Genomic DNA, 17,917 nt, shown 5'->3' on the forward strand with positions numbered 1-17,917 from the left:
CAAGTGGGACATCTTCCAGGACCGGGTCCGTGAGTAGCTGCACTGCAGACTGACACCCCCCTCTGCCCACTGTCCCCTAACCCACTGGCATCTTCAGGGTCCCTAAAAATGTCTACCTCTAAAGGGGGCCGCTCTCGTCCCCCTACCTCTTCATCTTCTGCCTTAGTCACGTACTTTGCATGTTCGTCCTGTAACAGCAAACTTCCCTCAGGTCAGTCCTCCCCGCTGTGTCAGTCCTGCAGCAACCCGATTGTTCCCACCGCCCAGGATCCCCCGGCTGTTGCGCCCGAGAGTGATCCCCCCATCCCAGGCTGGGCCGCTTCTCTGTCAGAATCGGTGGCCAATTTAACACGGGTGTCTCAAACCCTGGTGTCCGCGCTGGATCGGTTACCCCTGCAGACCCCTGCAGTGGCCAGCGGGTCGCAGGAACCGCCGCCTGAGCCCTCCTTGATTAGCCACAAAAGGTCCAGACAGCAACGTCGGTCTGAGTCCTCTTCGCGTTCCATCTCGCCGCACGGCCCTCCCCCGCGGTTGGTGTCGCACCGTTCCTCCTCCCCTGAGTCAGGCGAGGCTTTATCTGATGCGCCCTCAGAGGAGATGTCGGAGTTGGATCCTAGCCAAATCGCCACCATGAGTGAGTCGGTCCAGAACCTCATTCGGGCTATAAACCAAACCTGCGGCATTAAGGATCCCTCTACGGAACCCGCAGATCAGGCGGTTTCGTTTAGACGGGCCAAACCACCTTCAAGATTTTTTGCCCCTCATCCTGAATTCGAGGAAATCCTGACTAGAGAGAGAGAGAATCCGACCAGACGTTTTCAGAGGGGAAAACGCCTGGGGGTGTTATATCCTTTTTCACCAGATCTTACCGCCAATTGGACGGTCTCTCCCTCGGTGGATCCACCTGTGTCCAGGCTGTCCACCAACACGGTGCTCCCACTGTCCGGCGGAGCGTCTCTGAAGGACTCTAACGACAGAGTTATAGAATCCTTCGCAAAATCTGCCTTCGAAGCGGCTTCAGCAGCGCTATGCCCGGCCTTTGCTTCCACTTGGGCCTCAAAATCCATCTCAAAATGGGCCAAGGATCTGCGGCGAGGTATCCTGGACGGGGCTCCTTCCGCGCAATTAGCGGAACTTGCCAACCAGATTTCCCACGCTGGTGAATACCTGGTTTCCGCCTCCCTGGATGTCGCGTCTTGTGCGGCTCAGGCTTCCAGCAATGCCGTTGCCATCCGCCGGACCGTTTGGCTCAAGGCCTGGCAGGCGGACTTGTCCTCCAAAAAGTCCCTCACTAGTCTGCCCTTCCAGGGCTCTCGTCTCTTTGGTTCCCAGCTGGACCAGATCATTAAGGACGCCACTGGGGGCACAAGTTCCCTTCTCCCCCAGGCTAAACCTCGTCGCCCTCCTCCTAGACGGCAGTTTCGCTCGTTCCGGCCTTTTCGTCGCTTCGCTGCGTCAAACTCCTTTTCCCAGCAGCAACAGAGGCCACAGGCACGTCAAGAGAAGAAGGCGGTGTCCTTCAGGCCCACTCCGTCCTGGCGTCCTCGCTATTCCCAGGGTAGATCGTCCAGGCCCAGGACTGGAAGATCCACTTCCGCATGACTCTCGGCAAGACTCCAGCCCAACTCCCAGGTTGGGGGGCCGTCTTCTCCGTTTCAGGGACGTCTGGATTTCCGCAGTAGAGGATGCATGGGTCAGGGAAGTTGTGTCTTCGGGATACAAAATAGAGTTCGCCTCCCGACCCAGAGATCGTTTCTTCCAATCTCGTCCTCCAAAAGATCCCGCTTTGGTTCCGGGCTTCTTCGCAGCCATCGCTTCTCTGCTCAAATCCGGGGTAATCGTTCCCGTCCCAGAAAAGGAACGGTACACGGGTTTCTACTCGAACCTCTTTGTGGTACCGAAAAAAGACGGCAAGGTTCGTCCCATTCTGGACCTAAAATTGTTGAACAGGAGGGTTCGCCTGAGACACTTCAGGATGGAATCCCTTCGTTCAGTAATTGCTTCCATGGAGGCTCAGGAATTTCTATGCTCTATAGATATCCAGGACGCCTACCTACATGTTCCAATATTTCCCGGACATCACCGTTTCCTGCGCTTCGCAGTGCAACAAGATCATTTTCAGTTCGTCGCCCTGCCGTTCGGTCTCGCAACCGCGCCAAGGGTGTTCACGAAAATCATGGCGGCGCTGATGGCCATTTTGAGAGTCAGAGGCTTGGTTCTGTTTCCATACCTCGACGACATCCTCATCAAGGCTCCGTCCTTTGCTCAGGCCCACGAAAGCTTGTCCATTGTTCTCGACACCTTATCCCGTTTCGGATGGCTGGTCAACCGGAAGAAGTCCTGCCTTATTCCTTCTCAGCGCATCATCTTTCTGGGCATGCTCTTCGACACTCGTCAGTCCAGAGTCTTCCTTCCCAAGGACAAGAGATCCACCCTTTGTCGGGACATTCTCTTGCTCCAGGGTCCTCGGCCTCCCTCCCTCCGATCGGCCATGAAGGTTCTGGGGAGGATGGTAGCTACCTTGGAAGCGATTCCCTTCGCCCAATTCCATTCTCGACCCCTTCAGCAAGCCATTCTGTCTCAGTGGGACAGGTCGGTCTTCTCCCTGGATCGGCCGATCAGACTCTCCTTTCGGGTCAAGCGGTCTCTCAACTGGTGGCTGACGTCTCCTCTCATCTCCCAGGGCAGGTCCTTCCTTCCGGTTCACTGGCAGGTGGTGACAACGGATGCCAGCCTGATCGGCTGGGGTGCGGTTTTTCGCCACCTGACGGTTCAGGGCCGTTGGTCGCTACAGGAGTCCGCGCTGCCGATCAACGTCCTCGAAATTCGGGCCATCTTTCTGTCCCTCCGCCATTGGGAAAGGATTCTCAGGGGCCTTCCAGTCCGGATCCAGACGGACAATGCCACGGCTGTGGCATATGTCAACCATCAGGGGGGGACTCGGAGCTCCTTGGCCCTTGCCGAGGTGTCCAAGATCCTCCTTTGGGCAGAGGCAACGGTTCCGGTGATATCCGCGGTGCATATCCCCGGCGTAGAAAACTGGGCCGCCGACTTCCTCAGCCGCGAGGGTCTCGCGGCGGGGGAATGGTCCCTGCATCCGGAGGTCTTCCATCAGATTTGTCTTCGATGGGGAACTCCGGATGTGGATCTCACGGCGTCTCGGATCAACAGGAAGGTTCTACAATTCGTCTCCAGGTCACGCGATCCTCTCGCAGTGGGCGTCGATGCTCTGGCCATTCCTTGGTCACAGTTCGAGATGCCCTATCTGTTCCCACCCCTTCCATTACTTCCCAAACTGTTGAAGAAGATCAAAGCGGAAGGGGTGCCGGTCATCCTGATCGCCCCGGATTGGCCCAGGAGAGCTTGGTTCGCGGAGCTCGTCAACCTTCTCGCGGACGCTCCCTGGCGCCTTCCAGACAGGCCCGATCTGCTGTCCCAGGGTCCTATCTGCCACCCGAATTCTCGGTCGCTCAGTTTAACGGCGTGGCTGTTGAGACCGCGGTTCTAAGAGCGTCCGGCCTTTCGGACCGGGTCATTCACACCATGATTCAGGCTCGGAAGCCTTCGTCTTCCAGGATCTACTACCGCACCTGGAAGGCCTACTTCCGTTGGTGCGAGTCCAACCGCGTGCCGCCTATGGTTTTTTCCCTGCCTTCTCTTTTGGCCTTCCTTCAGGCAGGACTGGATTCGGGCCTGGCTCTTAGTTCCCTGAAGGGTCAGGTCTCTGCGCTTTCCATCCTCTTTCAGAAGACCTTGGCCTCTCGGCCACAGGTTAAGACCTTCTTTCAGGGGGTAGCCCACGCCGTCCCGCCGTACAGGGCCCCTGTGGAGGCATGGGACCTAAACCTGGTACTGGACGTTCTGAAGGTTTCTCCCTTTGAACCTCTTAGGGAGATTCCTCTATCAGTTTTATCTTGGAAGGTGGCCTTTCTTGTGGCCATCACGTCCATTCGCCGCGTTTCCGAGCTGGCGGCACTGTCTTGCCGCCCTCCGTTTTTGGTCATTCACCAGGACAAGGTGGTCTTCCGACCTCCACCTTCTTTTCTTCCTAAGGTGGTTTCCACCTTCCACCTCAACGAGGACATCGTTCTACCTTCCTTTTGTCCAGCTCCGACTCATCCTCTGGAGCGATCGTTGAACAAGCTGGACCTAGTCAGGGCAGTGAGGATTTATCTGGATAGAACATCCTCTTTCCGGAAGACGGATTCATTTTTCGTCATTCCTGATGGCACGCGCAGAGGCCAGCCGGCTTCTAAAGCGACTATTGCTCGCTGGATCAGAACGGCAATTTTGGAGGCTTACCGGGTCAAGAACAGAGTGCCCCCTCCTGGGATTAAGGCTCACTCTACCCGGGCAGTCGGCGCCTCCTGGGCGGTGCACCACAGGGCTTCCGCCCTACAGCTTTGCAAAGCGGCAACTTGGTCTTCCATCCACACGTTCGCCAAATTTTACAAGGTCCATACCTACGCATCGGCGGACGCCAGCCTAGGCAGAAGGATCCTGCAGGCGGCAGTGGTGAGTCCTCTGACCTGATGGAAGTCTGTTTTCCCGCCCTTGGGACTGCTTTGGGACGTCCCATGGTTCCTGTGTCCCCCAATGAGAGGCGATAAAGAAAACAGGATTTTTGGTTGCTTACCGTAAAATCTGTTTCTTGGAGCCTCCATTGGGGGACACAGCACCCTCCCAATGTTTTTGTTATATGTTCTCTGACTGTTCTCACGTTTACAGTTCTCAAGTTTGTGGTTATGGTTTTTCAACCTTGTTCTTTCTCCTACTGCTTTCTCACTAACTGAAGAGTTTAATGCCAGTCGGTGGGGTGTACACTGCAGAGGAGGAGCTAATTTTTTTATTTGCATAGTGTCAGCCTCCTAGTGGCAGCAGCATACACCCATGGTTCCTGTGTCCCCCAATGGAGGCTCCAAGAAACAGATTTTACGGTAAGCAACCAAAAATCCTGTTTCCTCCAAACACGACAAGTTGTGTTTCTACCAAACAGTTCCAGTTTGGTTTCATCAGACCATAGGACATTCTCCCAAAACTCCTCTGGATCATCCAAATGCTCTCTAGCAAACTTCAGACGGGCCCGGACATGTACTGGCTTAAGCAGTGGGACACATCTGGCACTGCAGGATCTGAGACCATGGTGGCGTAGTGTGTTACTTATGGTAGGCCTTGTTACATTGGTCCCAGCTCTCTGCAGTTCATTCACTAGGTCCCCCCGCGTGGTTCTGGGATTTTTGCTCACCGTTCTTGTGATCATTCTGACCCCACGGGGTGGGATTTTGCGTGGAGCCCCAGATCGAGGGAGATTATCAGTGGTCTTGTATGTCTTCCATTTTCTAATTATTGCTCCCACTGTTGATTTCTTCACTCCAAGCTGGTTGGCTATTGCAGATTCAGTCTTCCCAGCCTGGTGCAGGGCTACAATTTTGTTTCTGGTGTCCTTTGACAGCTCTTTGGTCTTCACCATAGTGGAGTTTGGAGTCAGACTGTTTGAGGGTGTGCACAGGTGTCTTTTTATACTGATAACAAGTTTAAACAGGTGCCATTACAACAGGTAATGAGTGGAGGAAAGAGGAGACTCTTAACCCTGCTGTTCTGTTGGTCAAAAGTGACCGACTTTGAACTTCAATATTCTTTAAAATATTCAAGATGCGGCTCTGAAACCCGTGGCCGACCGACCCATCCTCATTTAAGTCAATCAACCACAAGTTTCAGAACCGCATCTTGAACACCCCAAAAAATACCAAAGTTCAAAATAGGTCTCCCCAGACCGAACAGAACAGCAGGGTTAAAGAAGAAGTTACAGGTCTGTGAGAGCCAGAAATCTTGATTGTTTGTTTCTGACCAAATACTTATTTTCCACCATAATATGCAAAAAAAATGATAAAAAAACAGACAATGATTTTCTGGATTTTTTTTTCCTCAGTTTGTCTCCCATAGTTGAGGTCTACCTATGATGTAAATTACAGACGCCTCTCATCTTTTTAAGTGGTGGAACTTGCACTATTGCTGACTGACTAAATACTTTTTTGCCCCACTGTATGTTTTTTACCATTAAAAAATAAAACATTATTAATACATTAAAAAATGTTTTCATTCGTTAAAAAAAGGGTTTGTTTATATGACATTTCCTTTAACACTGGGACTACTGGTATAGTCATTTGACTACTTACTTGCAGTAGTTCTAGTCAGGGTTCACGAGTCCAGTAGTCCTAGTGTTAAATGTAGAGGACTCAAATGCTCATCATCTGATGACACTATCTTGCCACTTCTGTGAAGTACCACTTCCGTGCTGCCACTGCTTGCTGGCCCGGTGGATGGGATTACTAATGTAAAGGACTACAAGTCCTTTTAAAGATACTGCCTGCTACTAGCGGCCTCCCAGACCTTCAATTACAAAGTGCAAGGTCCTACTGAAATTACCTCCCATTTTCACAGAAATCACTTATCTGCTACTGACACTGCACAATCTGCTGCCCAGCATGAGACACATGGCCCTGTGGAGATGGCAAAGATGGAGAGACAGGAAGAAGTGGTAACAGCAGGCACAGAAGAGATCAAGCTCTCTCTCGTCTACTATAAACTAGAAGAAAATTAATAACCACGTTTAGATGTGAAACTACTTTACATTTTCTGCGTCTCTCACAAAAGATGCAGGACTGCAAAGACATTTGTCATTAGCTTCTTATGATGAACATCCAGACAGCTTTCAGTGAAATGTTGGCACAAAGTGTGAACAGGAATGGGAGACATTTTCAGAATGATAATAAAAAAGAAAAAAGTAAGAGAAATACCCTGTCGAAATCTTTGCTCACTGTCAAATAAATGGTTAACAGTTGTCATATTTTACAAAAAAATAAGATTTTTGGCCATGAAAGTGTCTTCACTTACAGTTAAAGTTCTCTCCAGTTTGCCAGTGACTGTGCTGAAGCAGTAGAGCACAAAATCCTCTCCAACACAGTAAATCCACTCCCCTCTGGGCGATAAAGTGCAGCACACAAAGTCACCACCTTCTCGCTTACCGGAGCTGAAGCTTCTTACAATCTACGTGGCATTAAATAGAAAACGGCACTATTAGGTTACACAAAGCATCACTTTACAACCATGAATAACATGGCCCACTGTTCCCAGAGCTTAGCTGGTAGTCAACTGTCTACAGCTCTTTCTTTACCCATTGTACCTATGCTCTAGTACTTTGCCTCTTCTTACCTGTCCTTGCATGTTCATAATAACCACGGTGTTTGATCGGTTACACACAACAAAGTGCTCTGGATTTTTCGGCAGCAGGATAACACTGTTTACGGTAATGTCCGTTCCAGCAGTGCTGCCAAGGGACTTAAAGGTATTGGCACATTCCGTGGTCTTTACGTTCCAAACCTGGATTAACAAAACAAGACAAATTAATATAGAATGAGCTGATAACACCAATTACAGCCTGAACAAAAAAAAAAAAATCAGCTTATAAGTGAATATTGATTAGTCAATTACAATGGCATTTGTCAATGGAAATAATAGGCAGCAAATGAACAGTCAGTTCTTGAAGTGACGGAAAGAGGAAAATGGACCAGCATAAGACAGTGGACTTTAAAAAAAGCAAAATTGTAATGGAAAGACAATTGATCGAGAGCGTCTTCAAACTGACAGGTGTTTTAGGGTGAGATCAGAGTTTATTCCAAGGAAGGACAACGGTTGAACCAGCACCAAGGTCACGGGTGACCAAGGCATACTTATCCCTGAGTGAGTAGTAACACAAAAAGCTAAAAAAACATAATGCTAGCTATGACAGGAACGTGCCAGAACACATACACTGCACTGTATTTTGCTATGTTTGGGGTTTGTAGCCCCAAGCTGGTAAGAATGCCTTTTTAGCAAAGCTTGGAGTTGAACAAGCTGGGATTCCGCAACACCCAAATTTGGATCACACCTTTGCAAAAAATGATTGGTCCTATAGACTGGTTAGGCACTGTTATGTATATTTAGTCAAGTCACCTGTACATAGCCATTGTTTTCTTAGACTAACAATAGCAGCCAAACATAGGTGATACTCTACATAAGACCCTTAGAGGTTCCCTGTGGTATCTGGCACTAAGATATTAACAACAGATCTTTAAAAAGTGCCAATGGCTTCATGAGTAGGAGTCATTTGGCGGCACCAAAGGAACCTGCACTGTTTTGGTCAGATTGTTATTATGTATCAAATAAATAAGGCAGCACTCTGTAGCGCCATAGCTTGCAAACATGAAATATGAAAATTGAATTGCATTACCGCACTAGAAATATGAAAAATTGAGAAAGCTCAGCGCATAAATAGGAAAAATTGAGAGGATTCACAAGTTCCCACACAGATGAAGACTTTATTCTAAGAGAGGATTGGCATTGTTAGGACCTGGAAACGAGAAACGCCTTAACGTAGCTTCCAGGTACAGATGAATTGGCCAATTTATGCACGCTAAGCTTTCTCAATTTTTCATATTTCTAGTGCAGTAATGCAATTCAATTTGATATTTCATGTTTGCATGCTATGCTATGTAATCCTGAAGACGCTAGCATATATTACCAGCCTGATATCCAATAATCTGATTCTTACTTACCTTCACAGTGCCATCAGAGGAAGCACTTAAAATGTAGTGACCATCCTGTGAAAATGTAGCCTCATTCACAAATGAGGAATGGCCTCGGAATTCCTTTAGGGTTTTACCAGATTTTAATCCATGAATTCTGAAAAGAAAGTTTCAAAATAAATCATAATTAAAAGAGTCTACAGTGCTTATATTAACATAAGGTAGTTATTCCACTTAAAAAAACCAGTCTAGTTCTTTAAAGTGTAGCTTTAACTATAAAAGAAGCAATGAAATATATTTCATGAGGCCAATTATCGCAGGCCAGGATTACTTTTCACCTTTAAAAAAAAAAATAAAATAGCCCATAAGAAAGATGTAGCCGTAAAACCATTCTTAATCCTCAAGAAGTTCAACTGGGTACAACAGGACATTTTTAACCACAGCACAAAGATTTCCATGGATCTTTTACATACTTATAAAAAAGCAATAGTTCTTCAGTACAATAAATTTCACTCCATCATTACTTTAGAAAAGCTATGGTCAGCACTGCGGGCGGATGGTGGTACTCAGGGGTAGGATGGATGTCTCTACTATAGTGAACCAATGACTACAGCATTGCTTAGTTGCAGTGAAGAAAACAGGATTTTTGGTTGCTCATCGTAAAATCTGTTTCTCGGAGCCTTCATTGGGGGACACAGGAACCATGGGTGTATGCTGCTGCCACTAGGAGGCTGACACTATGCACAAAAAAAGTTAGCTCCTCCTCTGCAGTGTACACCCCACCGACTGGCATTATACTCTTCAGTTAGTGAGATAGCAGTAGGAGAAAAACAGTAACGTTGAAACATAACCACAAACATGAGAACTGTAAACATGAGAACAGTCATAGAACAGGACAGCGAAAACCAACATGGGAGGGAGCTGTGTCCCCCAATGGAGGCTCCGAGAAACAGATTTTACGGTAAGCAACCAAAAATCCTGTTTTATCTATCGCCTCTCATTGGGGGACACAGGAACCATGGGACGTCCCAAAGCAGTCCCTGGGGTGGGAAAAACAGACTTCCATCAGGTCAGAGGACTCACCACTGCCGCCTGCAGGATCCTTCTGCCTAGGCTGGCGTCCGCCGAATAATAGGTATGGACCATGTAAAATTTGGCGAACGTGTGGATGGAAGATCAGGTTGCCGCTTTGCAAAGCTGTAGGGTGGAAGCCATGTGGTGTACCGCCCAGGAAGCGCCGACTGCCCGTTGGGTAGAGTGAGCCTTTATCCCAGAGGGGGGCACTCTGTTCCTGACCCGGTAAGCCTCCAGAATAGCCGTTCTGATCCAGCAAGCAATTGTCACCCTGGAAGCCGGCAGGCCTCTACGCGTGCCATTAGGAATGACGAAAAGAGAATCCGTCTTCCGGAAGGCGGCCGTTCTAGTCAGGTAGATCCTCACTGCCCTGACGAGGTCCATCTTGTTCAATGATCGCTCCAGAGGATGAGTCAGAGCTGGACAAAAGGAAGGTAGAACGAGGTCCTCATTGAGGTGGAAGGTGGAAACCACCTTAGGAAGGAAGGAAGGCAGAGGCCTGAGGACCACCTTATCCTGGTGGATGACCAAGAAAGGAGGTCGGCAAGAAAGGGCCGCCAACTCGGAGACGCGACGGATAGAAGTAATGGCCACAAGAAAGGCCACCTTCCAAGATAGAAGTGACAGGGAAACCTCCCCGAGAGGCTCAAAGGGGGCACCCCTCAGAACGTCCAGCACAAGATTTAAATCCCATGAATCCACCGGGGCCCTGTACGGAGGGACAGCGTGGGCTACTCCTTGAAGAAAGGTTTTAACCTGTGGCCGAGAAGATAACGTCTTCTGAAAAAGGATGGAGAGCGCAGAAACCTGGCCCTTTAGGGAACTAAGAGCAATGCCCGAATCCAGTCCTGCCTGCAGGAAGGCCAAGATGGAAGGCAGGGAAAAGGACATGGTTGAAACGTTGTTGGACTCGCACCAACGGAAGTAAGACTTCCAGGTACGATAGTAGATCCTACTGCGAGAAGGTTGACGATCTCCGCAAACCAAGATCTCCTGGGCCAGTCCGGGGCGATGAGAATGATCGGCACCCCTTCCACCTTGATCTTTTTCAACAGCTTGGGAAGAAATGGAAGGGGTGGGAAAAGATAGGGGAGCGCGAACTGCGACCAATGAGTGGCCAGAGCGTCGATGCCCACTGCGAGAGGGTCGCATGATCTGGAGACGAACCGAAGAACCTTCCTGTTCATTCGGGATGTCGTGAGGACCACATCCGGAGTCTCCCATCGAAGGCAAATCTGATGGAAGACCTCCTGATGCAAGGACCATTCCCCTGCCGCGAGGCCCTCGCGGCTGAGGAAGTCGGTGGCCCAATTGTCCACGCCGGGCTATGCACCGCGGATATCACTGGAACCGTTGCCTCTGCCCAGAGGAGGATCTTGGATACCTCGGCAAGGGCCAAGGAACTCCGAGTCCCCCCGATGGTTGACATAAGCCACAGCCGTGACTTTGTCTGTCTGGATTCGGATTGGAAGGCCCCTGAGAATCCTTTCCCAGTGACGAAGGGACAGAAAAATGGCCCGAATCTCGAGGACATTTATCGGCAGAGTTGACTCCTGTGCCGACCCTTAACAGTCAGGTGGCGAAATACCGCACCCCAGCCGAGCAGGCTGGCGTCCGTCGTCACCACTTGCCAGTAAACTGGAAGGAAGCACCTGCCCTGGGAGATGAGAGGTGACGTCAGCCACCAGTTGAGTGACCTTTTGACCTGGGGAGAGAGTCAGATCGGACGATCCAGGGAGAATACCGACCTGTCCCACTGTGACAGAATGGCCTGTTGAAGAGGTCGAGAGTGAAATTGGGCAAAGGGAATCACTTCCAATGTTGCTACCATCTTCCCCAGAACCTTCATGGCCGATCGGAAGGAGGGAAAACGAGGACCCTGGAGTAAGCGTACGTCCCGACGAAGGATGGATCTCTTGCCCTTGGAAAGGAAGACTTTGGTCTGACGAGTGTCAAAAAGCATGCCCAGGAAGACGAGGCACTGGGAAGGAACAAGACAGGATTTCTTCCTGTTGACGAGCCACCCGAAATGGGCTAGAGTGTCGAGGACGATGGACAGGCTCTCCTGAGCCAGAGAAAAGGAGGGAGCCTTGATGAGGATATCGTCGAGGTACGGAAAGAGTACCAGTCCCTTGACCCTCAAGATGGCTATCAGTGCCACCATGATCTATCTTCGTGAAGACCCTGGGAGTTGTTGCGAGACCGAACAGCAGGGTGACAAACTGAAAATGGTCCTGGAGCACCGCAGAGCGCAGGAATCGATGATGTCCCGGGAATATCGGGACGTGGAGGTAGGCGTCCTGAATATCTATGGAACAGAGAAATTCCTGGGCCTCCATGGAAGCAATTACTGAACAAAGGGATTCCATCCTGATGTGTCTGAGACGAACCCTCTTGTTCAGCAATTTGAGATCCAGAATGGGATGAACCTTGCCGTCTTTTTTCGGTACGACAAAAGGTTCGAATAGAATCCTGTGAACCGTTCGTTTTCTGGGACGGGAACGATTACCCCGGATTTGAGGAGAGAAGTGATGGTTGCAAAGAAACCAGGAACTCGGGCGGGGTCTCTTGGAGGTCGGGATTCGAAGAAACGATCCCGGGTTCGTGAAACGAAGTCTATTTTATACCCTGAGGATACAACTTCCCTGACCCATAAGCCAGTCCTGGACCTGGAGGATCTACCTTGGGAGTAGCGAGGGCGCCAGGAAGGAGTGGGTCTAAAGGATACAGTCTACTTCTCTTGACGTGCCTGTGGCCTCTGCTGCTGCTGGGAAAAGGAGTTTGACGCCGCGAAGTGTCGAAAAGGCTGAAAGGACCAAAATTGCCATCTAAGAGGAGGGCGGCGAGATTTAGCCTGGGGAAGAAGAGAACTTGTACCCTCGATGGCGTCCTTAATGATTTGGTCTAGCTTAGAACCAAAGAGATGTGAACTTTGAAAAAGCAGGCTGGTAAGGGACTTCTTGGACGTCAAGTCCGCCTGCCAGGCCTTGAGCCAAATGGTCCGATGGATGGCAACAGCATTGCTGGACGCCTGAGCAGCACAAGACATGGCATCCAGAGAGGCGGAGACCAGGTATTCACCCACATGAGAAATCTGGTTGGCAAGCTCCGCCAGCTCTCCGGGTGGAGCCCCGTCCAGAATGCCCCGACGGAGTGGTTTGGCCCATTTGGATAAGGCTTTTGAAACCCAAGTGGCAGCAAAGGAAGGGCATAAAGTAGATGCAGCTGCTTCAAAGGCTGACTTAGAATCCTTTACGATGACTATCGTTAGAATCCTTTAGAGATGCTCCGCCGGACAGTGGAAGGACCGTGTTGGTGGACAGCCTGGAGACTGGAGGGTCCACCGAGGGAGAAACAGTCCAATTGGCCGTAAGTTCTGGAGAAAAGGGATATAAAACGCCAAGGCGCTTTCCCCTCTGAAAACGTCTGGTCGGATTCTCTCTTTCTCTGGTCACGATCTCCCCGAATTCAGGATGAGGAGTGAAGAACTTGGAAGGTGGTTTAGACTGTCTAAACGAAACCGCCTGATCTGCTGGTTCCATAGAGGACTGCTTGATGCCACAGGACTGATTTATCGCTCCAATGAGATTCTGAACCATATCCCTCATGGTAGCGATTTGGTTAGAATCCAGCTCCGAAATATCCTCTGAAGGTGCATCAGAGAACGCCTCGCCTGACTCGGGGGAGGAGGACTGGCGGGAAACCGACCGCAGAGAAGGACCATGTGGCGAGATGGAGCGAGACGAGGACTCAGACCGGCGTCCCCGCCTGGACGTTTGCGGCTTATAATGGAGGGCTCAGACGGAGGCTCCTGCGGCCCGCTGGCTACTGCGGGAGTTGCAGGGGTAATCGATCCAGCACGGACAATAGAGTTTGAGACACCCGAGTTAGATCTGCTACCGATTGTGACAGAAAGGAAGCCCAGCCTGGGGTGGGGGTATCACTCTCAAGCGGAGTGGCTGGGGGATCCTGGGCGGTGGGAACAATCGGGTTGCTGCAGGCCTGACAGAGTAGAGAGGACTGACCTGAGGGAAGTTTGCAGTTACAGGACGAACATGCAAAGTACTTGACTAAGGCAGAAGAATTAGAGGAAGAAGTAGGAGGACATGAGCAGCCACCTTTAGAGGTAGACATTTTGAAAAGGTCCCTGAAGAAAATGAAAGAGGGTTAGGGGACAGGGAGCAGAGGGGAGTGTCAGTCTGCAGAGCAGAGCTACTCACTGCAGACGAAGTTCCAGACGGAAGACGCAGCCCCGCTGTAGATGGTCCCTCAGGGACGATAGCCTTTCGTGGAAGGGAATGTGAATCTGCAGCAGTCCAGCCAAGGGGACCGGGACCCCGTAGTCATCCACTGCAGTGCACGGAGGAGATAAGAGGCGTGCGTGGGCTCAGGAGCACTAAGATGGCGCCGATGGGCGGAGCAACGCCAAGGGAATGATGGTCGGGCGGGAGAAAAGCCCGCCCGAGTGAAGGGGAAGTGGGCGGAGTGGCGTCGCCGGAGAGTGCCGCGGCGCCTGCGCTGCCCAGCTGGAAGTGCGGCCTCGGAAGAGCGGCGCTGCAGCAGAGCAGCGCGTCGCCGGAAGTAGGCCCCGGGGGAAGCCGGGGCCTAAATTAGAAAACGGCGACCGCCGGAGAGGGCCGCAGCGGTGCAGAAAGCGCGGCCTCAAGAGTAGCGCGACAGCCTGCTGGGCTGCCACACCAGAAGAACGAGCGCGGCCGCAGGCAAGGTAGCGTGGCTGCCTGTAACGCCGCCACGCCGGTCAAAAAGTGTGGCCGCAGGGAACACGGCACGGCTGCCTATGAGGCCACCGCGCAGAGAAGGAGCTGCAAAATGCAGTGATGGCCCCTGTCCTCTCCTGGGACCCTTTTAGGAACGGGGAGCAACACCGACCAGGTCAAAGGTAGCCTGGAACGCTGTGCCGAGCAAAAGGGAACCCAAGGACCCCCCGGGACTACATTCTGGGAATACTCACCTAATAACATCCCACGTCGTCCGTTACCAACCTCAAACCTTGGGGAATGTATCAGACGTCCATGGGAGCTGGTGATGGACGTCCTCTTCGCCGCCAACCGACAGGCTCTGGTGGGCGAGTGGGTGGGGGACAGAGCTAGGACCGGACTTCTGAGCACGCTTGTGTGCTAGGCTCTTGGTCCTGCTGGGGGATCTATGAGGCTACTCATAGTCCGTATTGTGGGATTACAGGTGTGACTGTTCACCCTGTATCCCTCCGGAAAACCTGTAAGAAAACGATGTACATTGAGGTAGATAAGGGTCTAATGAAAGACCCGTGTCCACCTCCTACTGACACTAAGCTAAACTGAAGAGTATAATGCCAGTCGGTGGGGTGTACACTGCAGAGGAGGAGCTAACTTTTTTATGCATAGTGTCAGCCTCCTAGTGGCAGCAGCATACACCCATGGTTCCTGTGTTCCCCAATGAGGCGCGATAGACAAAAGTTATTGGTCTGTTATTAATCTGTCAGCATGTCATGTCATGGGTACCCAAAATGGATAATGGGAGGGGCGAAACGTTGGCAATCTTGTAAAGCGAGGTGGTACCCTTCTTTAATTTCTTCGGCTTCTTACCTTTTCAAATTTTCTTGGACAGGTTTTGGGACCGCTAAAACATTTATAATTATAATCTTGGAACAGTAATGTTGGGGGGGATGAAATATGGAAAACAATAGCTCACCTGATAGTTTGGTCAAACGAAGCACTGAGGATCTGACTGCTGTCTTTTGAGAAACTAAGGCAAGTGACACCTTTACTGTGAGCACGTTCAAACCTCCTCAAACACTGGCCGCTCTGAATTTTCCACACCTGCAAAAGCAAAATAGAGTAACTTTCTATTACATCATTGGTGTTTAATTTGGTGCATTTTTTTTTTTTTACATATCTCTTCTTGATCGCTTTTATGCAATTTTTTGTGTCAGTATTATGAAAAAAACATTTTTGGCATGTTTTTCATTATTTTTTATGGCGTTTACATGGCGTTTCTGGTTGTTCCAGATGTAGCAATATCATTTGTGTGTTCATTATTTTTGTTTGGATACAAACACTGTTCTTAGTGGTGACTATTTTAATACATTCACTTTTTATTTATTATTTTTACTACTTTTTCACTTGGTCCCATTGTGGAACATGAATATTTTTTACGGTGATCGCTGGGCTCATGCATTGCAGTTCTCGTGTACTGCCTGACACACCCCGCTTATAGCTGGATCCAACAGTCCACCATACCCTGGGGTCATCAGATGACCTCACGGTTCCATGGCAACCATCAGCCCTGCAATTACAATTCCTGGAAGCTGAAGGTGTTAAAATACAAAAAAAGCCTTTAAACTACTTAGATGCAGCTGTGCCAGACAGAGGTATCTAAAGGGATTAAGCCGCTCCGATTGGTTCCAAACCCTATCTAGGCCAATGACGCAGGGCATCCTCTGTGACTTGTGGGATTTGCGCTAGCTGGGTGGTGCTATTTACTTATTCCTCATGGCAGTTTTAAAAAATGTATACAAGAATACCCAGAAAAATTGATGATGGTTTGATGGCAAAGGTGGTTGCACCAAATACTGATATGATTTAGATTTTGCTTTTGTTCAATCAATTTGGATTTTTTTATGTCTCAGTTATTAAACATTTCTAGTTTTGAAAGCATTCTTACATTGCAGCATTTTTTCCAAACCTGCCTAAATTTTGCACAGTACTGTGCATTCTGTAATGCGAAAATATAAAAGCATGACAATGAAGCCTGACACAGACTGTTGTAATTCAACCATCCAAGTGTTGTTCAGTTATAGAACCATCAAGAAAAAGAAAAGGTAAGAAGTAGAAACATGGAATTCATGGAAACTTTAGGTGTGGTCAGTTTTCCCTTCATATTTCCACATACTATATTTGCATTGTATAATGTAAAGGAAAAAAAAAGGAAGCTTACGCAATTAAAAAATAATTGTACCTTAATTTTACCATCTTGTGCTCCTGTCGCTAACATTTCGGTATCTCTACTAAAGCACATGCACAATACAGCATCATCCATCATCATGAAGTTATCTTGTGCTTGATACTTCAAGTCCTAAAGAGACAGTAGAACAGAAAACCAAGTGTTACATGATCAGCTTTTATCGTCTGAAAGCCCAACGTAGAAATGAATGAACTTCTGGCTGGAAATAGAAATGTTTACAATAAATGCATACGGCCTTTTTCACACATCAGTTTTTAGCCGTCAGGCAGAATCCAGCTAATTTTTAAATATGATCAGACCATGTTCCTGTACGGTCAGACACGGCCATTACACAGTACACAGCAGGGGCACATTTATAAGATTATCCCAGTACAGGAACATTTTTTTTGTGGAATGTATTTTTAATCCAAGATCTAGTGATTAAAATGTACATTGTTCTTGGGTCAACCCCTTTAACAAATATATGCTTTTACATTCACTATACTATATAGTCTTGCAGGGGCTGGCCCGGGTGGTCAGCAATGTGTCTCAGGACTAAGGAATCACAATTCACTATCAGGTAGTGTGACAAACATCTGCATTTGGTAGATGTCTAGAGTGGAATGTAGAGGATCTACTGTGAAAGCCACTGTCTGACCGCTCATCTATGTCTGTACAGGGGCCACAACCAGATACCATGCAGGCAGCAGTTTATGCCCTCACAGACTATTTCAATCACAATCATGTCAGCAGAATCCTTATTTCAGTAAAGCAAAACTTACTGTTATATACAAAGTAAAGTACTTGCCTTTCTTATTTTCCCTGTTGTGAAGTTCCACACCTCAATAAATCCATCCACTGACCCAGTCACCAAATACTGACCATCAGGTGAAAAGCGGGCACATTCAACGTGCGATTTCTGACCAAACTGTAAAGACAAGAGTAAAAGGTAAATTCCAATCAATTTGTAAACCAATGACAACCCATGTATTAAGCCAATGCCTTGATATATAGTTTACAATACTATACAGGTTTTCCATTGAAGAAAGCAGCAGTACATTTATTACTTATAGCATGTAAAGTGAATTTATTAATTATAAGTGGAAAAATAGACTGTCAAATTCATACAGTATTAATATGGCAATAAAAAGGTATATTGGAACGTGGAAAATTTTTCATCATACTTTAGGCATGGAAAATAGGTATTAGACCTACCGGTAATTATGTTTCCAGGGGTCCATCCTGACAGAACCATGGAGGCAGTCCTCCTTGCAGGGACAGGAAACACATGAGAGGTTAAAAGACCCCTCCGTGTTTTAACAAGTACCAAAACATGG

At 48.9% G+C, this 17,917-nt stretch overlaps 1 protein-coding gene across 1 annotated transcript in view; it reads right to left on the reverse strand.

The window, feature by feature from the left end:
• SMU1 (SMU1 DNA replication regulator and spliceosomal factor) overlaps nucleotides 1–17,917 on the reverse strand; it is a 35,481-nt gene that overhangs the window by 4,271 nt on the left and 13,293 nt on the right. Inside the window, exons 6-11 of the mRNA XM_069740743.1 lie at nucleotides 17,389–17,508; nucleotides 16,596–16,712; nucleotides 15,330–15,457; nucleotides 8,595–8,721; nucleotides 7,213–7,380; nucleotides 6,895–7,047 (exon numbers count right to left, since the gene is read on the reverse strand). Coding sequence (XP_069596844.1) covers nucleotides 6,895–7,047; nucleotides 7,213–7,380; nucleotides 8,595–8,721; nucleotides 15,330–15,457; nucleotides 16,596–16,712; nucleotides 17,389–17,508 — 813 coding nt within the window. The remainder of the gene's footprint in view (nucleotides 1–6,894; nucleotides 7,048–7,212; nucleotides 7,381–8,594; nucleotides 8,722–15,329; nucleotides 15,458–16,595; nucleotides 16,713–17,388; nucleotides 17,509–17,917) is intronic.

The sequence above is a fragment of the Ranitomeya imitator genome, chromosome 1 (genome assembly GCF_032444005.1).
Source record: "Ranitomeya imitator isolate aRanImi1 chromosome 1, aRanImi1.pri, whole genome shotgun sequence".
Lineage (NCBI taxonomy): Eukaryota > Metazoa > Chordata > Amphibia > Anura > Dendrobatidae > Ranitomeya > Ranitomeya imitator.